The sequence below is a fragment of the Nothobranchius furzeri genome, chromosome 3, assembly GCF_043380555.1.
Source record: "Nothobranchius furzeri strain GRZ-AD chromosome 3, NfurGRZ-RIMD1, whole genome shotgun sequence".
NCBI lineage: Eukaryota > Metazoa > Chordata > Actinopteri > Cyprinodontiformes > Nothobranchiidae > Nothobranchius > Nothobranchius furzeri.
Window position 1 is genome coordinate 74734596 of NC_091743.1, and position 24565 is coordinate 74759160.

Consider the following 24565-nt stretch of genomic DNA (forward strand, 5'->3'; position numbering starts at 1 on the left):
CCACAGAGACAAGCCGCATGAACCATAAACGCTGCGAGTCGTGAAGCGCGTTCCATCCGCGAGCCGCATCACCAAGCGGAAAGTGAATGTATCAAGCATAAACCAAGCTTAACGCTGCTTTAGTGAATCTACAGAACAAGCTAGGTTTTGAACACAAACACAGTCATAAAACAATCACACCTCCCATTGGGTGTCTTCCCTGAGAAGACACCCAATGGGAGGAACCATAAACCCACAGTTCAAGAGGAAACGAGATAGTTCTAAACAGCAGTCGCCGTTTTCTTAGTCTAAACGTTTTGTTGTGTGTGACATCAAATGGTGTTTTTCTTTTTGGGACTCTGGTAGTTTGTCCTTAAGTTTTATTTGTGTATTTATTCAACCTTATTAAGTCTTTTGAGAACTCATTCTAGTCCACTCAAGTTGAACTGGTAGCAGCAAAAAGCGTTATTGGCAGACGTTTTCAGACAAATGCGAGTTAATCACTTCTTTCATTTTTCCCCCATGTTTTCAATCTCAGTAGTATAGCTATACTATGTTCGAATGTTTTTAAAGGGACAATGTGTAGTTTTTATCGTTAACTATGGAAACATCCACCAGAATGTTGTTGAAAATTAATGAAATGATGCCCAGCTGTTGAAGATGCCATGTTTCCTTCTACATGAGCCCATGAGGACAAAATGCATTTACCAATTTGTAACAAGCGGTTACTAAACTTTCACCATTCATAAACATTGTTATTTTACACATTTACCTCTTTACTCATTGCCAATGATGAAAGGGAGTCTGATGTGCTTGTTGTTTAGCTGAAGTTTGCATGCCCCAGGTCTTTTTAACCCTAATGGGCATCCGTTGGTAAGGTCTTATTCTAACACAAAAATACAGCTTACTTGAAACAATTCAGATATCTACTGCCCCCTATTGCCAGGAAAAATACACACTGTCACTTTAAGAAGCCTGAAAAATGTTTTAAGATAATTTGTTTCCCAAATTTGCCATTGTACCTTTAATGGTGTGATTCACTGAAAAAAAAATTCAATGTTTTTTTCTGATTATGATGGGTCACTCTGAGAGCTGAACATGAGAATAGTCTCCTACACCTCCTTCTCCTGCATTAGCTTCTGATTGAAACTCTAGGATTAGAAAAGCCTGACGGATCGACGTCACTTAACATTCTGCAGCTGTTAGCAACTACAGCTAAAGACACAACAAAGCGGAAACGTGTTCTTTTGGAGCTGGAGTCACACAGAATTGGTTTGTAAAACACAAAAGTTAAGACTTTTTTTTACAAATGCAAATGTTCCTGCAATTAAGTGAAGCAGCATCTCAGTTCAGTCTCATTTATTTCATGTTTTATTGTAATTTTACTTTAAAATTTTCCAAAGTTGTCTGAGATTTTCTGATTCACAGAAACTAAACTGAAGGAGTTTTGAGCTCAGCTCTATTTCAGCGATGGCCACCTGACTGAAAGTAAAGAATTTTTTTTTTAAAAGACACATTTTCTCCACTTTCTTCATTTCTACTCAGAACAAGTACCGAGACTAGATGAGAACATATGTGTTGCACAATTAGAAATATTTGATTCATCCTCCAGGTCACTCCCACACCTCTGACCTGCAGCAGTTTGTCTATGGGTCTTTTAACGTGTCATAATAAGGTAATGTTTTCCTCCCACACCTGTTAGCCTTCACAGAAGGAGCCAGCAGTGGGTATTAAAGTGGTTTTAAGGCATAAAGGGAGTGACTAACCGCAGCAGACAAAGCCCACCTGTTCACACAGCACTTCCCTGGCTCATTAGGAGACAAAGTTACCATCCAAGATGTGATTTAAGATGTGAACAGTAACTAGTTAGGAAGCTGCCAAGGGAGAACATTTAAGATGTGGGTTTTCCTACCTGATCCTCTCTGTTTGAGGAAACACATTAATTAGGGCAAACTGAAGAGGTAATTAGGTCTTTGTCTATAAGATCTGGTAAGAAAATAACTGACGGTGTTTGGATTCCTCTTCTCAGGTCAACAGGTTGGCCTCCTTCCGGCTAACATTCTGGTGTTTCTCTGTACACTTTATGTTTAGCTCAATTTTTTTTAAACCATTGTGTTCTTCCAAAAATTTCCAGAATTTTTAATTAACTTTAACTTTTTAAAATCTGATGACTGAATGAATCAATAATAAATAAATAAATAAATAAATAAATAAATAAATAAAATGAAACTACTTTGCCAGCGTTCGTATAACTGTTACTCAACAATCTGTCACAGCTAAATATGTAATTATATATTAATAAAATTAAACAAACCTGGCACTTGACAGCTGCAGTTTTCACAGCTCTCACCAGACCATGAACGATTCAGCAGTGTTTCGAGGAAACAGCTAATCCTGTTAAGTAGTTTAAAGACCAGGGGCCTCAAGCATCAACTGTACTTATGTGCAGATGTGTGCGTTTATCCTGTGTAGGAACTCACTTAACCCTTCCACTGTCTTTGTGGGTGACCCCGCGAGGAAAGTTGACCATTGAGCAGGATTGATGGTTTATCCTTTGAGGTCCACGTGGCAGAGGTGAGGTGGTGCTCACTCCTCACCCCTGCCACATGGACCCAAGGCATAAACCATAGGAAGGACTCCTCTGATCATCTCCCTCTCTAACCCCTTTGGATTACCACCTGGATGACTGAGAACCTTCACCAGCATTCTCTCTGTCTCTCTCATATTTCCTTCTTCACTCACTCTTTTTACCTCTTTCTGCCCTTGAAGAAGACAGCTGGACCAAATGGGATGGCAACATAAACATCCTTTTTTTACCCTGAGTTTGCATCACTCCTCACCCTGTCTCCTCTGAAGGTATTTTACAGATAACTGAGCATTTCTGTTTGTACTCAAGACTTTACTTTGGATTTAGAAGAATTTAAAGAGTTTGAAACTTCACGATGTCAGGAAAACAATGTGAGTTTGTAGAGTCTCACTCTGCAGTCTCCCCCCCCCCCGAATAAACAAGTAATCATGGTATGCCCCTTTAAGAGTTGGGGGTTGACGTTCCGGTATGTGTCCCCTGCTATGATTCGGTGGTTCGGTCCAGTCGGCACGCTGCCGCTGTCGTTTCCCGGTCGAGGCGCAGTTGGAGCTGCAGACCGATTACCGAGCGCACGCTGAGCGTCTCCTCCTGCGTCTCATCTCGTCTTTTTCCCTCCCGCGGTGGAAGGTCAGTTCTCCCCTTAACTTCTCTTTCTGGTTCACATCACTTTCCATTTTTCTCTTTTTTAATTTTTGTTTTACATTTCAACACGTTTGGGGGGATTTTACCGGAGCTCCGTGCGTTGGACTGATCCTGGATCCGTTTCTGGTCATATTCTAACGGAGGGAAACTCGTCTTCCTTCTTATTTTCTTAGTTTGTCTTGATTTCTTCTTGGAGTGCTTTTCTCTTTCTGCTCTTTCAGGTAAAACGTTTCATTTTCCTGCATTTTTGTTCTCAGAGTTTTACTTCTTCGTTATTATTTAAGTTTGTTTTGTTCTGGGACTGTAACGCTAAGCAGCCTGAGCCCATGAGGTGGTGATATGATGATGATGATGATGATGATGATGATGATGATGATGATGGTGATGATGATGATGGTGGGGATCAGGCATCAGCATATTGTTAAACTGAACTTTTCTTAATTTTTCCTGGATGGACGGTGGTGATCTCTGTAGTGAATCTTAGTGAGTTTCTGTGGCTGATCAGTATTTTTTTCTACAGTAGCTACACACACACACACACACACACACACACACACACACACACACACACACACACACACACACACACACACACACACACCAGCAGATCAGACTTCTGTTTTGGGCTTACAATCCCTGCTGCCGTGTCCATCTTCATGTTTGTTCTCATCAGATAAATTGTTTTGGATTTTGATCATTTTAAAATGAGTAATAAAGTTTGTTGCTTCAAACTGACTGAATGAAAAAGCCAGTTAGATAAATCTGACCAATCAGGGGCTTTAATCTCCTAAAACCAAAAGGTCTGTTTGCAAAAGTTGCTTTGAGATGAGAAGGTGGATCCAATAATTTGACAAACATGGAACAAAATGTGGGAAAAATTATTTTATCATATGAGATTAAACCTAAAACAGCGGAGCTATAATCAGTGTGAAAAATTCAATTTCCTCCCCCCTAAGACTTTCTGATTTAATTTTTTACCACTCTCCATGCCTACGCTACCTTTTCATTCATTAACACTCCTGAGAAGCGGATGTTTGACTCGTCTGTGTAGCATCATTAGAGGAGAAGGCAGCTTTTCACAATTGTCCGATAAAAGCTTGAAAAAAATAGTTGAAATCCCACAATAATGATTCTCACACCACCCCCTGCAATGCTAATTTGTGTTTAATGTGCAGATTTTGATGCACTTTGTGATATGAAATGAGTTGGGATGCAGCTGTAGGCGTGATTCAGAGACCTGTGGAGCACAGTGAGGCTGCAGACTGCTGCTTTGGCTTCTGAATTGGTCACATCTGTATTTTTACGCCCAGACAGTACAGCTGTTTCTCTTTATTTTGACTGCATTTAAAATATTTATCTTCAGTTTGGGTGAATTCAGAAAGCTGTGATAATGGACGAACTGCTGCCAGTCCAAAGGTCACGTGTGTTTCTGAGGAGCAACAAACACAGATTCATTTTTAAGTGTCAGGTTGAGTTATGACTCAAACCTCCTTCCATCCACCCTCATATGGATTGATCATGGCTACAGCAGGATGCTCCAGACTTCCACTTCTACCTTATTCAGGCGAGTCTCGGATGTCCCCTAGGCCATTTAGCAGCCTCAATCTCTAACTCCTCGGACTGTTGTCCACTCCTCAGTGATGAAAGCAGCTGATGCTTGCCATTAAAGTTGTTAAGACACATAAAAGCATCAATACTTAATTGATCATTGATCAGTTCCATCACTTAACATTTCTCAGATCAAAAGGGACCCAAACAAGACACTCTGACTTAGTAACTTAGATATTTTTCAGATTTCTTTCCCTTTCGTTCCCTAGTTTTGTTTTCATTGGTGCAGTTTGGCTTTTATCTTTAAGACCCAAGTCACAGAGGTGTAATCCAGGGTGGGATCAGCTAGTGAAAGCATCACGTTTGTATACCAACCTAAGAGAATGGTCCATTTCTGCTTCAGAGCAGACCAGAGCACTCTTAACACACCACGCACAGTAGGAATATGTGAATAAATATTTTTAGCGCAACAATGGTAATCAGGCCATCCATAACTTATTCACTGCCATTGACAACTTAAGTCGTCATTTTAAATCCAACCGTTTGCTAAACTAAAGTCGTCATTGGCATGTTTTTACTGTGTGGGCATTGGAACGAGCCCCCGCACCGTGAGAACAAACATCTCAGCTCTAAAGCCGATCTTCATCCGCATACGTCACACGTCACGTGACCGGGAAGCAGAAAATACGTGTGTTAGGAGATCGTTTTGGGCCGCTGCTGTAAAAAAAAGTGAGGCGCGAACTGGAAAAGCTTCTGCCGATCACAGTTCAACAACGGATTATGAAAGAACGAATAACGCTCGAAACACACGGATTCTCCCTGATGTAAGAGGTGAGTCTCCGCTTTGTTTTGGTTGTTTTGGTGTCAACATCATCCTAGCACGCAACATTCTGACTCTTTAAAAAACAGTAAAAATGGTGAGAAACGCTGGCAGCGAAGGGCTTTACCAATCAGGAAACGGCTGGCAGTGAATGAGTTAAAGACCAAGTTTGCTCGTTTTTCAACACGGTTGCAGTGGTCCCTAAATGTGAGTCAAGCTATGGTGCTCCTGTTTCAGGAACTAGAAGTGAGCCCATTCAGAGTTGAGCTGAACACAGCAGGATTTAGAGTCTTAATTCCTGATAATTATACGTCTTGACTCTGATTGGCTAACTTTAACATGACTCTACCACCGACGCTATTTGCTTTGCAACACTGATGTTTTATCTCCTCAAATAACACAAGACTGAAGGAGTTCTGGGGTGTTGTAGAGTTGCTAATGCTAACGATTAGCTTCTAGTAGTTGAGACATGCTCTGCTCTCTCCTGGATGTTAAACACTTCCTGCTCTAGTCATGAGCCAAGATGGGTGAGCCCATGAATGTTAACTTGGCATTATTATAATTTCTAATTGAATGTTTTTTCTAATCCCAGAGTTTCCCATTTTGGCAGCTATTGTACTTGGAAATAGGGGTAGAAGACTTTTGTCACATTTAGCCTTCATGTGAAACTCAGAGTGACCAATAATATTTCAATTGAACATGTAAAACACAGTTTCTCAGTGAACTTTCAGATTTTTGGAAGGGGAGGGTTTGGTCAAGAATTAGCATGATTATCCTGCTGTGTGAATTGGGCCTTACCGGTAAGCTAATAATACAAAGATAGAGGGTGAAACAACCAATAAATGATAAATGACCCACACTTGTAAAGTGCCTCTCAGAGTAAGGACTCCAAAGCACTTTACACTACAGTGTATCATTCATCCATTCACACACACATTCACACACTGATGGTGATGAGCTACGATGTAGCCACAGCTGCCCTGGGGTGCAGTGGCGGATTTAGCAATTTGGGGGCCCAAGGCGAACACAGACATGGGGCCCCTTACACAAAATTTTTGACAATCTTACCTTTAACTGGATTTGCGAAACTCTCCCCTCTTCTGACATGAGTTATTTTCCGTTTTTATTAGTCCTCCTATTTTTTCCTGTCTTTCTCTCCCTTTGAGTGCTTTCAATAATTGCTCTGCTTTCTTCTTCCTGTCAGTGCTCCTGTGCTTTTGCCTTTGTTATTTTTTTTTCTATTTTCTATTTTGGTCCATGTTTTCCTCCCTTTAAACATTTTCCATTGTCTTTCCTTTCTGCTTCCTTTGATGTTTACATTGAAAAACGACGTCACTTTCAGAAGTGAAAATAAAAGCTTTTATGAAGCATGATGCTTCTTTCTCTTATTGGAGCCACTAGGATAACTCCATTTCATGCTTAATGTTTTGTCTTTCGCTTTGGGTTTGTTATGAATGCTCCTGCCTCTCTTCTTCTTCTTATTTGCCCTTGGCAAACAACAATTTGGTGCATTACCGCCACCAACTGGATTGAAGTGGAATGACTACCAATCACTTCCTGTTTGTGCATCACCGTCTTAATAACCCTCTTATGACCATAATTATAACAGCCTGGTATTTTTTTTTATCTTATGGCTGTAAAATTGTAATAAAAAGTGCAAAGTGTGTGTTAACTCTTCTCCTTTTTTCAGAACAACCTCAGCTTTCATTGTATGGTTTGTATTTAGAATTTATTTCTATGAAAGCCTTTAAAAACTCAGCTTAAAAGTGAAAAAAGCAAAAAACGGATTTTTGTTTTTTACATTTATTACTGAACAGGAACTTCAAAATTACTGGGCAAACAATTTGGAATGAAAAATTTAAACTTTGAACTGTAATGCATCTATTCTTAAAAAAGTAAGAACCTTGGTATCTTTTGTAGCAGTTTTTAAGACCATTTATTTTTGTAAACTTTCACACGTTTTTATTTGATGTGGTAGACCTTGAAGAAGTTTCTCTCCAGCTGCAGGCAGAGTCCTGCTCACCTCACACTGCCATGGGGTGCTTCTCTTGCACACCGTGCACTGCTATAACAAAAACTTTTGTTTTAGCAAAAATAATTATTTATTGTAAAAAGATAAATAATGCTGGAATGAAGCTGAATCTTACAATTAGCAAATAGTTGAGGGTTGTTCAAATAAAAAATAAAAAAGACTGAACAAACATTCATACCCTGGTTCACCGGAGATCTGTCCTTCTTCGTGGTCACTGTCTTCAGATATAAGCCTTCTGGGACACCTAATAGATTGTGTTGATTTTCTTTGAGGCATATCCATAATTTCATGCCGGCTTTTTATGCTGATTAGCTTCCCCGTTCCGTTATCCGCTTTCACCTTAAGTGCTGCGCTCCGCTGTGCTCCGTTTCAATCAGGCTGTACAGCAGGATTTCCATAGCTCCGATTGCTTCACGCTATAGATCGTTGGAAAGCTGCTTTTATGTACTTTTAGGAACCATTGGAATTTTTTGAATCTGATCAGCCATTCAAAAGTTATAAAACGGAGCATTTTGGATGACAAACAGCACATCTCTGAATCTGTGTTGTGATTGGTTGCGCTCAAGACAGGGAATTCTGGTGGCTACCGTAATGTAGCACTTTTGGAATTTTACAGATATCTTGAACGGTTCAGGAATTATGGTAATGAGAAGTGCGCATGTCCAATCCCGTTGGCGGTGGCGACAGGTTGGTAATAAGAATATTGTGACATTAACAGAGGGGTGCCGGCGGTCACGGCTAGAGTGCCCCCCAATACAAGGAGGCCCCAGGCGGTCACCGACCTATGCCTAATGGTAAAACCGCCACTGCTGGGGTGCACTGACAGAGGCGAGGCTGCCGAGTACAGGCGCCACCGGTCCCTCCGACCACCACCAGCAGGCAAGGTGGGTTAAGTGTCTTGCCCAAGGACACAACAGCAGAATTCTCTGTCCGGAGCCGGGATCGAATCCACAAACTTCCGATTATTGGACAACCCGCTCAACCTGTTGAGCTACTGCTGCCCTATCCAATCAGATGCTTTGGTTTTCAGCTCAGTTGTTTTCATGATGGCATACAGGTAGCACCCTAATAAATACAGACGCTGCATCAGTTAGCCGGGATTTTCTTCTTTTGGGCGGAAAAGATGGTCAAGAAATAAATCCAAACATCCAAATCAACAAAAGTAATTTCAGCCAAAAATAACATTTAAACAAAAGACACCCAAAATTAGACAGTTGTGTTTAAAAGCATCAACAAATTGATAATATTGAACAAAGAGCTTATTTTGAAAAAATGTTTAAAAAATGAAGAAATGAATGATCAAGTTTGGGGAAACTACCCAATCACCTTAATGAGTTGTCACCTGAAGTAACACCCAAGGCAGGTGTCAGCGAACAAGCTCGCTGGGAGCACGACCCACTTTCAGTGTGTTCAGGAATGATGGAAAATGCTTAAATTGGAAAGAAAATAAGGTCTGGATGCAAAAATGTTTCTATTTAAATTCATATTTATTATCAAGCTCCTCAGTTACACTTTCCAATCACAGCCTGATAAAAGCTGCAGACTAGTCAGTGTATGCAGCAACACACTTTCTCCACCAGCAGTTACACACAGGCAGCACTGTAAAAACTGACTTTTAACATTTCCCAAAATAGTTGAGGCTGAACTGATTTTGTACATTTAGGGAACTACCTAGTATTTTGTGTGGAGAACACGTGATGATAATTACATTTTTGTACAGTAAAACTTTGCAAATTGAAATTTGCATCATAAAAGGTGAATTTAAAACACAAGTTAGGAATATGATCTAACCACTGGTTTCCTACTGGTGAACAAAATGAGCAAATATTTCAGGTTGAGGATTGGTGAGTTGACTAAAATCTGAGGTCCGAACAGACCTTCATGTGAAGAACCTGCATTTTGTAGATCGGGTCCATTAAAATTCTCAGTTATCTTCTGCAAGAAGAAAATGTATTTGTCAGCAGAACTGTTATTTGCATAAAGACTCTTCCTAAACATGATAAATGACATTTCTTCACAAGTTCTGCCTCAAATCTTCACACCATCAAATGTAAATATCAGGTTTATCTGCGTCACACATTTTACCACACCCTCATCTACTCCTGTTCTGATAAAGTAGTTGTGCTGCTCAGATGTGGTATTTGTATTTTTTATGTTAATACATAAAACATTAGGAAGATACCACTCTAAGACCTCAGTGATGCAACAGATCATTGTACTGCTTCTTTGCCCTTGATTGGTCTGACTGCTGAGCTCATGAAAATGCTCTGGTGCAGCAGACTGACTGACTGCTGACGTTCATGGCTGACTGGTTGTTTTCCAGTCAACCGAGTCACTCGTCTTCAGTCCTCCATTCAGAATCTGAGTCAGCATTTTTCCTCCTACTTTTATTGTGCTCCTTCTAGCTTTGCCAAAATGCTCAGCTGCATTCTCATTAATGTAAATTGCCTCTGTTCGCCTACTTTGCTTCTTTTACACAAGTCTGGAGTCAGGAGAAGTTCTGATGTTTGAAACTTTGCAACCTTCCAGATTCAGCAGAAACTGATGAGGATTTTCATCCTTTCTACCATTAGCTGAGCTTCCCTTTTCCTCTACTTTATACCTTGTTTTTGGTGTAATTTGTGTCTTATTAACTAAAGTTTTCTGTCAGTAATCTTCAGATCTAATCAACTGAAAGCTCCCATTTATTTATATGCAAGTGTATATGCACATAATATATTTGTGGAGTGCACTTTACAGAATAGAATAAAAAAATAAAAAACTTCTTAAGAAAATAGAAAAGTGATTAATACTCCTCTTCTTTGTTCCACTCATCAAAGGGTGTTTGCAGTGCTCCAAAATAATTTTAAAAAGGGGTCCAGTTATCTGACAATTGCCGTATGTTTCCTTTAATGGAAAACCTTATTTTTTTTCCAGTTTCAGGAAATACATACATCCCTTCTTCATTTGGTAAAACTAAGTGGAGTCCTATTGTTTCCAACTAAGCAATTTTGCTCTTCTTGCAATGAGCCTTTAATACAATCACATCTTTAGCCTTCTCTGACAGAGTAAGTTGAAGTAGTAATCTCAAATGTTGCACATGAGGAGTGGGAGGGGCATGTTTTCCAAAGGCTCTTGAATCAGCGTCAAAAATACTGAACCAAAAGGCTGAAAGGTGAGGGCTGCCTTTTCTTTTTGCTAAAGTTAGTGTATTTAGTTTTTCAGGTAAAAATGTCTCTCACCCGATAATATTCAGTCTCTGTCATGAGCTGAACTCAGAAGACCCGTAATGACGCCAAACACCGTTAAAGTATATTAAAAAAAGTATTTTATTTTTGGTGGAGTTACCAGATGGGCGAAGCTGGAGACAGAGTCAGAGACAGGCGAAGGTCAAAATGGCAGGCAGAGTACAAGGCAGGGGTCAGGAGAAAAACGAGGTCCGAAGGCAGAGATCAGGCAGGGTGGATGGCTGGAGAATTTACTGACACAAAGTTTTCAATAATCTGGCAGAGACTGGGTAGCTGAATGGATCTTTTATAGCAGGGGAAGCAGGTGTGTGAGACAAGCAGAGGAGTCAGGAGCAGGTGAAGTGGATGAAGCTGATTACATGAACAGGTGAGATGAATGGAGTTGGTGGTTGCCAGGGAAACAGGGCTTGTCAGGAGCTTGGTGAGGGGACCAGGTGAGCTGAATGAAGGCTGAAAAATGAGTCATGACCATAGACTGTACATATACTGGACAAACGGATTCCATTGGCTTCAATAACACGTTTGTTGTCTATAATGGGAGGTGGCCACCACCGCCATTTTGACCGTGTCACAGGTTCCGTCCAGCCCAGACAATTCCATAAAAGGGAAGAGAGGAGGCGCTGAGGGTGTGGCTGTAAGGCTGGGCTCGAGTGACGACACCCAGGCGAACTAGCTACGAGCTAACCTGAAGCTAACCCTGGCTAACCCAAAGCTAAAGCGGAGGTGGGAGCCGAGCTAACGGATGTAGCCACCTAGCTTCAACCCAACCGGAGCTAACTGGAACACCCATCGACCTGAACCTCACACGGAGTTTAGGTGGAGGTTTTCTGCACCTGTTCGTGAGAAGTACCTGTATTAAAAAAGTTTTAAATCGGTAAGTTTATAATTTATTTCCGTAATGAAAACATTTTGCTTTGAGCAAGTTTTCAGTACAGTTTTTTTCGGCGCTATCACTCCTGAGTCGCACCAGCCATTAAATGTATCATGAATAAGAGAAAATATATTTAAGTCGTATTTTGGGGGGACATTTTATTATCTTTCTTACAAAATCTGAGACCAAGCGTTTCACATTGCAACACAAGCACCGGTAACCATAACAGAATGAACAACAGCCAGCAGAGGAGAGGATGGCGGTGTTTCCACCCCTCCCGGCCGGCGAGGAGAGCTCATTCCTGGGCTGGAGCCGGCCCTCAGCACCCCGCCACAGGCTCTAACAGATGCTGGCGGTGTTTGAAACCCTCCCAGCGGGACAGGGGAACTCATTCTTGTGTGGGTCGGAGTCGGCCCGCAGCAGCGTGGTGTAGCCTACATATTTTGTTATATAAGTCGCTCCGGAGTATAAGTAGCAGGACCTGCCAGAAAATGTAAAAAAGTGCGAGTTATAGTCCGGAAAATATTGCAGTTATTAGTATTCGAGCTAAATTAGCAGCCTAAATACATTTCATATATTTCCAAAATGTTATACTTGTTTGTATCTTGTACAGCCAACTAGTCTTTATTCTGGACTCAGTACAATTTACCAAAAGTAAAGAGACATTCTACAGATGAAGTAAGCACAAGATAACTTACTGGAAGACACGGAATTATCATCAGAACCAGAACAAGAGAGCCTGATAACAGTCGTGAAAATAACAGTTAAAAAGTATGTATGTATAATAGAAATAAAAATATATTAGAATTAGTGTAACTCACTGTGATCCAAACAATAAATCAGCCATAGCTGATTAGTAAATATGACATGAGGTCTTGGAGTTTTTAATTTTCATTTTTTTCTTAGATCTGTTTAAATGTCACCATGGCAGCCTGTGTGTCTCCAACATCAGCTACACAAAGCAGCAAGTGTAAGTTCCACATACCTGTCTCACCACTTCATGTATGGTTTTGTACTTTAAACAATTATGACAAACCTGTTATTTTTTCTCCATAGCCATTTGGATCATTGGAGACAGCTGAGTGAGGCGTGGTGCCCAGAGAGCTGCAGAGACAACCTTGGCCTCCCTGACGTCTGTGTCTCCTGGTTCGGTTGGGGTGGACCATCGACATACATACATGTGCCGACACTTTGCGCCCTGTTTTATAAAATGTAGTGTTAAAAATAAATGTTTTTGCTCAATTACTGGAATTTCTTTGGTTAAGACAAAAGTGAGGAATAATCATTTACAAGTTATTTGTACAACAGGCCCATTTTAAATCCCAACAGTTTCTTAGCAGACAATAGAAATGTGTTCTTTACTAACTTTACTTGGTTTAAAACTCTTACTAAAATAGTGCCGTATTGCAAAACCCAATCATACTTGTTATGTATACATTAGCTTTGTAGATATTTTTTACAGATATATATTTGTGTGCAACAAATCCAAACTTAAATAATTTGTCATTCTTTATTGAAAAACAACAAAATACAGTTATACAGAAGTGTGGGAAAATGATAATGTGAAAGTATTGCTATTTAAATGTAATCCTATTTATCTTTAAAAAGAAAAACTCTAAAAATGTCCTGTACAGCATCATGACAGAAGAATGGTGGTCTGTCTGTCAGAATGTGCTGAACAGATTTGCTCTTTGAGGAGGAGTGTCATGTTTGGAGGAAGGTACTTAACCCAAGACATGCAGAATACAACACTGACCAAAAACTGATGGAAAAAATGATTTCTTTATAAGGAGGAACTTAAGGTGCACAGATAAGTCTGTGGTTGGAACTGCAACAACAGCTCAGCATCTGGAGGAGGGAGAACACAGGTGAGCTTAGGTTCTGGTTTCAAAATCCATTGTAGGCAGGCAGAGGTGTTCAGCAGACTTACTGTGGTGGGTGTATGTGTTGGCTGGAGGAGGGAGAGGTAGAGAGCCGGGGGAAGCGCAGGAGAGGGAGCAGAGGTGGAGAGAAGCGGGGCGTCCTGGTGGATGGGGCAACGGGTGAGATGAGAGGTGGGTTATGGAGGGTGGTGATAAGGTCCGTGTGTTGAATATCCAAATCCTGGAGTAGAGGTCAGTATCCAATGAGGTCGACAGGAATCCTGAAGAATGGTAAATCCAATATAAGAGCAAAAACACTACGAAATAACATTAATCCTAGGAACACTAGAGGTAACACGAGTGGCTGGTTACTACCAAAACTGAGGCAATCTTCTGGCGTCAAATTTTGTCCTCCATCCACCTTAAATAGGAAAGCACCCCGCTGATCGCTGATCAGGAACGGCTGGGGTGGAGTCACCAGAACCATGAAGAACGTGTCTCCAGAGACAACTCGGGTCCTGGTACCGATCAGGAAAGCGGACCTTATCACCCAGAGCTGCCAGGTCACGCTCAAAGCCTTCATGTTCACGCTGCAGAGCCTGAACGCTGGCCAGGTGGTGGCCGTAGTTGTCTGTGTTCAGGGCCTGGTTCTTCTCCTCGATCCACTCTTTGGTCTCATCAGCGTCTCTGAGAAGACATCAGAACTCCGTCTGAGTGTGGGTCCAAACTCTACTGACCCGTAAGCGGCGCATAAGTGTGCGGGGTACCTGTGGAAGCGCTACACCTCATGGGCGCTGCCCAGCATGTTGCTCCGGTCTTCAGCCAGCTGTTGCAGCGAGCGCCAGCGGTTGTTCAGCTCCTGGAGAGAAACCAAACCCAGTGAGATGAAGGTGGACGCCAGCGGGCTGGACGCCGGACAAGGAAACCTGGAGACGGATTGCTCAGACAGGAAGGGAAGAGCTTCCTCTTACCTTGATGGAATTAAAGTTAGCCGTCGTCTGAACGCCCAACCGTACGGTCTGAGGTCAAAGGTCACAGGAAACACACACCAGTCAGCAGTCATACAGATGCATAAAGATAACTGTAGCCATGGCAACCAGCTGACATGTCCCCACTTTCACCAGCACCTGGTGCCTGCCGGGTCACCTGAATTCCTGTGTGATTTCAGCACGGTCGGCCGTGACTGCGGCCATCAGAGGTGACCTCTGATCAGCTGAATGAACTCACCTTCCAGGGTGACGCCGTGTTACCCCGGGTTTCCACGGGAGCCGTCAGCAGCACGTTACTGCAGCAGCACGTCTTGCTCGCGTAAGCTGCTGCTCGGCCCTTCCCACGAGACGCGAAGCAGCAGGGGAGCAGCTGTCACCGACCGAGCACGAAGTCACTCGAGTGACTTCGTCAGTAAACACAACAACAAGCAGGAGAAAACTACAACATGGTTTGTGTTTTATGTTCTGTCCGTTTTATAATCGCCAATACGGACCTGAAAAACAAAGGAGACCGCTAGCTAGGTGATAACTTCTCACGGGGCCGCTCAGTTAGTAACCTTTTTTAAAAGTAAAGCAACCGGAAGGCAGTACGTTCTTTATTCTGAAAATCTCGGTAGCTTCTCTCAATTTCCGCGTCCGATTTCCTGTCTTTCCTTCCCCAAAAATGTCGAACTTGACCCGTTTCAGAGGCGTCGCGCGTAGAAAATAGAACCGGCGCGTAAAGGCCGCGACATGCTGCTCCTGAGACGTGGCCGACTCGCGCTGCTGACGGCTCCGGTGGAAAAGGTTCTGTTGACCACAGCGGTTCCTATCAGCAGCTATGACGTGCTGCTGCAGTAACGTGCTGCTGACGACTCCTGTGGAAAGCCGGGGTTAGAGTCGGCTTCATCCTGTAAACAAACAAATGAGTGGTAACAAAAACACCACGTCTGGTTCTGGTGGAGGCGGAGGACAACACGCACCTTTCCAGGAGCAGAACCCAGATGTTCTTGTTGCTACAAACAGAGACGAGCAGAGTTAACAAACCAGGAAGTGAGAGGGACCAGCTGCTGCAGACAGATGACGCTCACCTGAGCCTGAACCATAGGAGCCTCCTCAGCCATCAGACCTTCTGACTCCAGTTCAGATGCCACCTTGTTGATGTCCCTCAGGCGGGACTCGTTGGCCTTCAGGTCCTGCAGGACAAAAGCACCTGCTGATTATCACCTGAGCTGATCTGACAGCTGCTGCTGGAAGACGGAGAGGAGGAAAAGTCCGACCTTCTGGAAGTCGTCAAACTTCTTCTGCAAGACCTCGACCTGCTCCAGGTCCGACCCATCTCTCCATCCTCATTCAGCTAAAGACGCGAGTTCAAGTAAAACAACCTAAAGTCACACAAACACAAAGCAGGTGTGGAGATGTTCGCTCTGAGCTGGAGGTCGTTCCTCGGCTGTGAAGGGCACACGAACCTTGTTGGTGCTGTTGAGCAGCGTGAGGATGTCGCCCTTCTTCATGGTGACCTCTCGAGGACTCTTCTCCTGGTAGTCGTACAGAGCCAGAACCAGCTCCTTCCCGGTCTCATCGTCAGTTGGAGCCACTTGTTGCTGTCGGGTTAACAGGTCTGGTGTTAGAACGTGGTGGATAAGAATGTTCTGACGGGCCGAGGGTTCTGAACCAGCGAAGTGACCTGGACCCAAACAAAGTGAGCCAGAACCTGCAGACACCTCAGAAACATGTCAGGACCAGACCTGCTCTACCTTCCTCCATTATGGTCTCTCCTTTCTGGGTGACAGCCTTGATGCGAGGTTCATGACCTGTGATCTCAGCCTGCAGAGCCTCGTGCTTCTTCAGCAGGTTCTGGACACCAATCAGGTCCTTCCCTGAGGACACATGTTAGAGTTCAGCATTATGCAGTAGACAGACCAGTTTAACCCAGGGGTTTCTTTCTTCTACAATCTGCTCTTTAACTGTATTATTTCCTGCTATTTCAGCTGTTAACTTTATTTTTTCTCTAAGTGTTTTTCTCCCCAGAAGAAGCTACAATGATGTTCTGCTGAGCTGTGGTGGCCTCATGGAGGGGGCCATCATCTAGCACACTGCTGCTAACCACTTAATCATTCTCCCTCTCCTGATAATAACATTTTACTTTCTTTGATGTTGGATGTACTACTGCTAGTTTACCCGTTTAATTATAGATTCACTAGGATAAATACAATAAAATTTATCTCTCGCCAAATAGAATATTTACTAAGAAATCACAATGTAACGTGTGTGTGTGTGTGTGTGTGTGTGTGTGTGTGTGTGTGTGTGTGTGTGTAAAAGCCATGTGTGGTGTTTATTTATAAAGCATATGTTGTTGGATTTTATCCAGAATCGAGACTTTGAAAATATATAGTTTAATTACAGTTTGATTTATTTGACATCTGTATAATGTTTATTATTTTGTTTTTTCCCCCTAAATGCCTAACGTTTGAGTTTAACATGAATATCAGTCATTCATCCCAATACATGAAGTTACACATTTTAAATTTTAATAGGGGAAGACTGCAGGAGGGAGCGGTAAAATCATAGACTGTACATACTTGCTACCCGCCGGCTGTGATCACAAGCGACAACATATTAGTTCCCGCTGCTTCTTCGGTAAACAGCGCCAACAAAAACAAAGAAACTTGGGATCTTGTCGGCGTGGCGGTGGGATTTAAGGGAAACGCTGTATGCCCTATAGACTTCTCACCGAGCTGCAGTATTTCTCCGGTCAGATCTGTCTCTGAGAGCTCCACGAGCGGTCAGCCCGCGCAGAAACTAGCCGCCGCACCGGTCAGGCTGCCTGGCCTGACCGCTGGGGATTACCAGATGGAAGAATGGACACAGGTGTCACTCCAAGCCTGCTGGAGATTTTAAGGGTTCAGATGAAAACACCCTACCACTCAGGCTGCTTACACATCGATATTAAGTTGTCGCTGTTGCGCTCACGCCATAATACAGTATTAGATGCGGTTAAAGTCAGACATGAAAAACTCCACGAGCGGTCAGACCACGCAGCAGCTAGGCGCAGCAAGTAGGCGCCGGATCGGTCAGGCTGCCCGGCCTGACTGCTGGGGATTACCGGGTGGAAGAATGGACACAGAAGTCTCCCTCTTAGCGCTCCGTCATATTTCAACCCATTTTGATCTTTTACCATATTACCCATCTAAATATGCCCTATTAATTATTTTACCGTATTTTACATTTAAATTTCATGGTTAAACAGTAAATGCTACATGTTAAACTGATGGTTAGCTAGCTACTTCGGTAAACTCAGCTAGTTTAAAGGCAGCAGTGACATAAAATACGAATATAGATTTTAACTTACCGAAAAAAATGAAGTGGAGACTCCTTGGACGCTCTATTAGTGCAATTAATACCACTGCAAGTCATTTTGTCCAACAATTGCACCAATAATATCCAAAACAGAATTCACAAGCACAGAGACTCAAAATCCCGAAACAGCTTCCAGGAGGGGCCGAGGCTGTACTGAGGCCTTTCCACGGAGCTAGCTCTGTGGTCACGTGGGTCTGAGGCGGCGGTCACGTGTGTCGGATGCTCATTAATTATACAGAATTTTAGGCTTTCAATACACTTAAACAGAAGAGTGAGAAAAAAATTCACCCCCCTCAGAGTTGTCATGAGTATAAACTAGATAATTTAGACAAAAAACATGTTTTGGCACCAGGCTGTAAACATGTTTATTTCTGCTGTGAAATCGGCATTTTCAACATGGGAGTCAATGAGGATTTGCTCGCTTCTGGCACCAGCCCCCAGCGGATGAGGGTGGAACTGCAATTTTTCTTACTTCCGGGTTGGGACCATTTTCTGAGCGGCATTGTGGGGGCTTGGTCATGACAGAACCCCCCCCAGCGGATTCAAGACGCCCACAGGAAACCAGAGCAGGGCGGGAGGAGGGGGACCAGGAAGGAGGGCCAGAAGAGTCTGGGGGGCCAGCGACGGGGAACCAGGAGCCGGGACTGCGGGAGTCTGGGGGGCCGGCGACGGGGAACCAGGAGCCAGGACTGCGGGAGTCTGGGGATAGAGGACACTGGAGGACGAGGACTAAGAGGGGACTCTGGACTAAGACTAAGAGGGAACACTGGACTACGACTAAGAGGGGACACTAGACTACGAGGGGACTCTGGAGACTGAGGGGACAGAGAAGACACTGGACTACGACTAAGAGGAGACACTGGAGACTGAGGGGACAGAGAGGACACTGGACTACGACTAAGAGGGGACACTGGAGACTGAGGGGACAGAGGGAACTCTGGACTACGACTAAGAGGGGACACTGGACTACGACTACAAGGGGACTCTGGAGACTGAGGGGAGAGAGGGAACTCTGGACTACGACTACGAGGGGACTCTGGGCTAAGGCACTGAGAGGAAACTAGGCTTAGACTAAGAGGGGACACTAGAGGATGAGGACTAAGAGGGGACACTAGAGGACGAGGACTAAGAGGGGACACTAGAGGAGGACGACTAAGAGGGGACACTGGACTAAGGCTAAGACACTGAGGGGACTCTGGGCTAAGAGGGGATACTAGAGACTGAGGGGACGTAGACTCTGGGACTGGTGGGGACGTAGACACTTGTGGGGTCTCTTGAGACTGGAATACTTGGGACGTGGACGTCGACTCCGAGACTTGAGATGTGGACGTAGACTCGGGAACAGGAAGGACCGGAGCCTCTTGGACGGGCTGGACCCGAGCCTGTGCGTCCTCTTGGACCACCGCCGAAGCAGGATGTGATGCGTCCTCCCGGACCACCGCCGAAGCAGGATGCGATACGTCCTCCTGGACCACCGCCAGAGCAGGATGCAATGCGTCCTCTTGGACCACCACCGAAGCAGGATGCGATGCGTCCTCCTGGACCACCGCCAGAGCAGGATGTGATGCGTCCTCCTGGACCACCGCCAGAGCAGGATGCGATGCGTCCTCCTGGACCACCGCCAGAGCAGGATACGATGCGTCCTCCGGGACCACTGCCAAAGCAGGATGCGATGCGTCCTCCAGGACCACTGCCGAAGCAGGATGCGATGCGTCCTCCGGGACCACCACCAAAGCAGGATGTGATGCGTCCTCCTGGACCACCGCCGAGGCAGGATGCGATGCGTCCTCCGGGACCACCGCCAGAGCAGGATGCGATGCGTCCTCCGGGACCACCGCCAGAGCAGGATGCGATGCGTCCTCCGGGAACACCGCCAAAGCAGGATACAATGAGTCCTCTTGGAACACTGCCGAAGCAGGATGTGATGCGTCCTCCGGGACCACCGCTGAAGCAGGATGCGATGCATCTTCCGGGACCACCGCCGAAGCAGGATGCGATGCGTCCTCCGGGACCACCGCCGAAGCAGGATGCGATGCACCCTCCTGGACCACCGCCAGAGCAGGATGCGATGCGTCCTCTTGGACCACCGCCGAAGCAGGATGCGATGCGTCCTCCTGGACCCCTGCCAGAGCAGGATGCGATGCGTCCTCCTGGATCACAGCCAGAGCAGGATGCGATGCGTCCTCCGGGAACACCGCCGAAGCAGGATGCGATGCGTCCTCCGGGACCACCGCCGAAGCAGGATGCGATGCGTCCTCCGGGACCACCACCGAAGCAGGATGCGATGCGTCCTCCAGGACCACCGTCAGAGCAGGATGCAATGCGTCCTCCGCAGGATGCGATGCGTCCTCCGCAGGATGCGATGCGTCCTCTTGGACCACCGCCAGAGCAGGATGCGATGTGTCCCCCGGGACCACCGCCAGAGCAGGATGTGATGCGTCCTCTTGATTAAAGGTGATACAAGCCAGCTTGTGGGCTCTAAATTGGAAACTGAGCAAAGATTAAAGATCTGGGGCCTCATTTATGAAGCTTGCTTACGCACAAAACGGGGTCAGAAAACTGCGTAAGCAACTTTCCATGCAAACTTTGGGATTTATGAAAGAAAAGTTAGTGGAAAAATGTGCACAACTTTAAGTTGACTAAGGACCTGGCTTACGCACATTTTGGACATGGAGAGCACCTGCAGTGCTGCTGCTGAGAAGGATAAAATTATGAAATCTTGCAGCATTATCACTTGTACTGCTTTGTTTTCACACAGAACAAGACCCCCCCCCCCCCCCCACACACACACACACGCGCGCACACTCACACACCTATGCGCCCGTGCACACACACAGCCCGAAGCGCAGAATACGGAGTGCAGAATATCAGCAAGGGGACAGATTGAGACAGAATGTCATGCGTCTGTGACAGAGTGTGTCCTGTCACTGTGACCCGAATGATCATGTGCCCTGGCTACTTGGACAAGGGAGATCTCCGTTTGGCTGACTGGCTAGCGCGCGACTATCACCCGGGAGTCTGGGGATCGAATCCTAATCGGATAATTTTTTTAATATCCGCCACAGATCTCTCTGAAGAACTCAGCATTGACGGCTTCAGCAACGCTGTGCCACTCCATGGATTTTTTTCTTATTTGTTTTGCAAAAGCACTTCCTTTCATTTCTCCACCTCACCCACAAGTACCTCAATTTCTGCTTCTGTGAAATTGCGCTTCCTTGATCTGCCTTGATCTAAGGTCGGGATCGAAATGCTGCAACAAGCCGGCTTATGTAAATGCATGAGATCCACAAGGCACTTTGCATTGACTATTTATGGCAGTAAGTGGGTGTGGTGAGGGCAGGATGTGACTAAAATGCAGCTGAGAAACATTCTCGTTAGTCTCCGATTTATGAAGCGGAAATTGTGTGCAGCAGTGCGTACTCCATGTTTGATAGATCACAAACCTACTTGGCGTAAGTACATTTTTTTGCTGAGCTTAAGTACGGTTTTAGTAATGATTCTACGCAAAGTTTGATAAATGAGACCCCAGAGCTCTTCTTTCAAGCTTAAAGAAAGCAGGTGAAGTTAAAATCTAGAGGATTAGAAACAAAGGCTGCACAGTGGCGCAGTGGTTAGAGCTGTTGCCTTGCAGCAAGAAGGTCCTGGGTTCGCTTCCTGGCCTGGGATCTTTCTGCATGGAGTTTGCATGTTCTCCCTGCGCTTGCGTGGGTTCTCTCCGGGTACCCCAGCTTCCTCCCACAGTCCAAAAACATGACTGTTAGGATTGGTCTGTCTAAATTGTCCTTAGGTGTAAATGTGTGTGTGCATGGTTGTTTGTCCTTTGTGTCTCTGTGTTGTGATGGACTGGCTCTCTGTCCAGGGTGTACCCCGCCTAATTGCCCGTTGACCGCTGGAGATAGGCACCAGCCCCCCCCCCCATAAAAATCAAAGTTAGAACTCATCAGATTTGTATCTGATTTAGGACCACCGATGATGCATATTCATAGTGTTTGAATCTGTTCTGAATTTTTAATGCACAACTCTGCAGGTTGGCGCCACACAAGCACCCACGACCACAGAGACAGACTGACAGCTGATTTAATAGAAAACACAGAAATCAAAGTAAGAAAAGTGACTTTTTAATTGTTTTAACTAGGGCTGCCACAAACGACTGTTTTATTAGTCGACTAGTCGCCAGTTTGGTGACGATTAGTCGCGACTAATCATGTCATTCATAAAAGTATAGCTTATTGCACCAGGATGCTCTAATATACCCATCATTAGCTTCTAGTTCTATGTGTGATCAGTTATGTGGCATCTAATAATAAAGACAATAGCTTATCAAACTGCTTTTAATGAATTTTGTTGCAACATGTTAATACAAATGCTACAATGTCAAACAGATCAGATGTGTGCAACTAAATACAAAAATACAAAAAAGAGGCCCATCCATGTTTCCCTTCAAGCAGTCTCATTGCTGCCACCATATTTGACCCACTGTCATGAACTACTGCTTTTATTTTAACAGGCAGGATTTCAAACTTAGCTAAAACCTCTTCTATCCAAGTCATTATATTTGTACCAGTGTGCCTCTCCTCTAGAGGCATGGTGGCAAGGTTGAAGCTTTTCATGTTCCAGTCTTCGCTCAGAAAATGGCAGGAAACACCAAGGTACGCCTCTGTAGCACGGCTGGTCCGCACGTCAGCAGTCAGAGTCAGGGAACCAGTCACAGCTCTGAGGGCCTGCTTTACCTTAAAGATAAAATATATTAACGTTAGTTCATTTACCGATATATTGTTGATTCATAAAGCAGGTTAGGATTTAACACGGAGAAAAAAGTATATTATGCTTTAACTTATATTAGATTCTAAACTGCTCAGTCAGCAAACTTGATTCTATCATGAAATGCATAAAATTCTATTTTTTATTTGTATCCAGACACACACACACACACACACACACACACACACACGCACGCACGCACGCACGCACGCACGCACGCACGCACACACACACACACACCTTTTCAAAGGTCGTCTCATATTTCCTTTACATCAGTGTGGTGAAATGTGATCGGCCTGGTAGATACTTCTTAGTATTCTTGGTTGAACATCTTGATCATATCTTTAAAACCTTGATCGCCAACCATGGAAAGGGGTCTCATGTGCATTACCAGCATGTTCAAAATGGCCTTTGTCAGGGCATTGGCTTGTTGCGGTGTGCACTTGGTTGGCCTTGTGAGAAACTCATCCATTGTAGAAGAGTGCTTTCGTTTAGCACTGTAACAGCGGTATAAAATAAATCATTAGTGTCTGTAACATTAGAGCTAATACGTGACATATACTTACATGTTAAAAGTATAATCACCATCACTACTGCTGTTGCTACACATATGATGCTAGCAGCTAAAAGGAACATTTACAGAGGCGACTCTTCGTTCTCCGCCATCACGTGCTTCCTCTCAAGATGCTCGTGCATTGCCGATGTGCTCCCGTGAAACGAGAGTTTCACCCTTACAGAGTTTGCACTCTACTTGCTTCTCAGTTGTTTTCATAAAATGCTCCCAAACCTTCGAGCTCCATTGATTATTTGCCGTGATGTGTTTTTTCTCCGGTAATTCTGCGCGAACGCTGAGCTGGAGTGGGCACTACAGCGCATGTGCCTCCACTTATATAAGCAGCAGGGCAGGAAGCAAACGTGCCGAACGTGCTGCAGCAGGCAAGATTCTTAAAATGCTCATACAGTAAACGACGCGTCGACTGTTAAATTAGTCGTCGACTGTTTTTTTTTGTCGACGTCGTCGTGACGCATCGACTACTCATGGCAGCCCTAGTTTTAACTAAATGCAATGTACAGTGGCTTATTAAAGAAAAAAATCTGGATTTGAAGACATGGTTTTATTCTCTGACTTTTTGGGCTGCTTCTTTTAAGTGGCTGTTTATACGATGAGCTAAATAGCTTTAATAATTGTTTGTGTTGTTACATTGTTGAGATCACAGGTTGCAACTTTTTTCATATTTTTAAATCATTTTCTTGAGTCTTGTGCTAAAATGACCCTTACCAGACCTTATCTGACAGGCTTATTATCTACTATAATACATTAGACTATGATGAAATTATTCTTGAATTTTGACTCAGAGTTATTGTTGATCTTCCTTTAATGTTAGAAATGTTTCATGTTCCATTTGGATGCAGCACCAATGTTTAGCCATGACAGTTTAGGACCGAGGTAGTCCGGATCCTACTCCTGCTCGTCTGATTTAAGTGATCAAAGTGAAATCACGTAGTTGTTTTTTTTGTGCATTTCTGCCTCAGAGCTTGAAGGTCAGCTACACCCAGCAGTGGGATTTAGCCTTGATTTTTACATAATGAGATCCCATCAGAAGGGTCTACTTTAGCTTATGAGTGCTGGACCACCCAACTTCATAATTTACATAGAAATGAGTTTTCGTTAATAATTTTATTAAACAATTCTGATAGTTTATGGACTTTGTTTTACTGAATCATGTCATGAAATCCTGCCAACAGCTAATGTGCAAACTGTGTAGGCTTCCTAAACAATCTCACTTTTCTAACCTTTTCACCATTTTTTATTTTTATTTATTTGGAAAACCTCTGATCTTTTTCAACTAATAAACACTTATTTTACTAGTTATACTACTAACTCCTTGTTTGTTTCAGTCACATAAC

General features: G+C 44.1%; 2 protein-coding genes and 1 long non-coding RNA gene across 10 annotated transcripts in view; 2 read left to right on the plus strand and 1 right to left on the minus strand.

The window, feature by feature from the left end:
• The first annotated feature begins 3077 nt into the window (after positions 1 to 3077).
• raly (RALY heterogeneous nuclear ribonucleoprotein) overlaps positions 3078 to 24565 on the plus strand; it is a 112259-nt gene continuing 90771 nt past the window's right edge. For both annotated transcript variants that reach the window (XM_015958437.3, XM_015958438.3), the window contains exon 1: positions 3078 to 3193. The gene's annotated coding sequence lies outside the window, so the exon portion shown is untranslated. The remainder of the gene's footprint in view (positions 3194 to 24565) is intronic.
• Positions 10489 to 12948, plus strand: LOC139068999 (uncharacterized). The gene is made up of 2 exons (XR_011520229.1): positions 10489 to 12676; positions 12763 to 12948. It is a non-coding gene; the product is annotated as an uncharacterized lncRNA (long non-coding RNA).
• On the minus strand, positions 13198 to 18398 carry LOC139068998 (spectrin alpha chain, non-erythrocytic 1-like). 7 transcript variants are annotated; one of them, XM_070549947.1, is made up of 12 exons: positions 17889 to 18398; positions 17271 to 17424; positions 16294 to 16416; positions 16006 to 16223; positions 15817 to 15921; positions 15628 to 15732; positions 15520 to 15552; positions 14540 to 15447; positions 14336 to 14427; positions 13944 to 14255; positions 13637 to 13849; positions 13198 to 13554 (listed from the first exon to the last, which is right to left on the minus strand). In XM_070549947.1, exons 3-5 carry the CDS (start codon positions 16301 to 16303, stop codon positions 15886 to 15888), a joined length of 264 nt encoding a protein of 87 aa, XP_070406048.1. In that variant the 5' UTR covers positions 16304 to 16416; positions 17271 to 17424; positions 17889 to 18398; the 3' UTR covers positions 13198 to 13554; positions 13637 to 13849; positions 13944 to 14255; positions 14336 to 14427; positions 14540 to 15447; positions 15520 to 15552; positions 15628 to 15732; positions 15817 to 15885. The 7 variants fall into 7 exon arrangements, with proteins under 7 accessions (XP_070406048.1, XP_070406047.1, XP_070406046.1 ...); XM_070549946.1 differs by having other exon boundaries at positions 17119 to 17424; XM_070549945.1 differs by lacking the exon at positions 17271 to 17424.

Coding starts and splice junctions, on each gene's coding strand:
- LOC139068998 (XM_070549943.1), bottom strand. CDS start 14,151: ATGAAGGCTTTGAGCGTGACCTGGCAGCTCTGGGTGATAAGGTCCGCT. Junction 13,850..13,943: donor AGAAGATTGCCTCAGTTTTG/GTAGTAACCAGC, acceptor ACCATTCTTCAG/GATTCCTGTCGACCTCATTG. Junction 13,555..13,636: donor CAACACATACACCCACCACA/GTAAGTCTGCTG, acceptor TCCCTCCTCCAG/ATGCTGAGCTGTTGTTGCAG.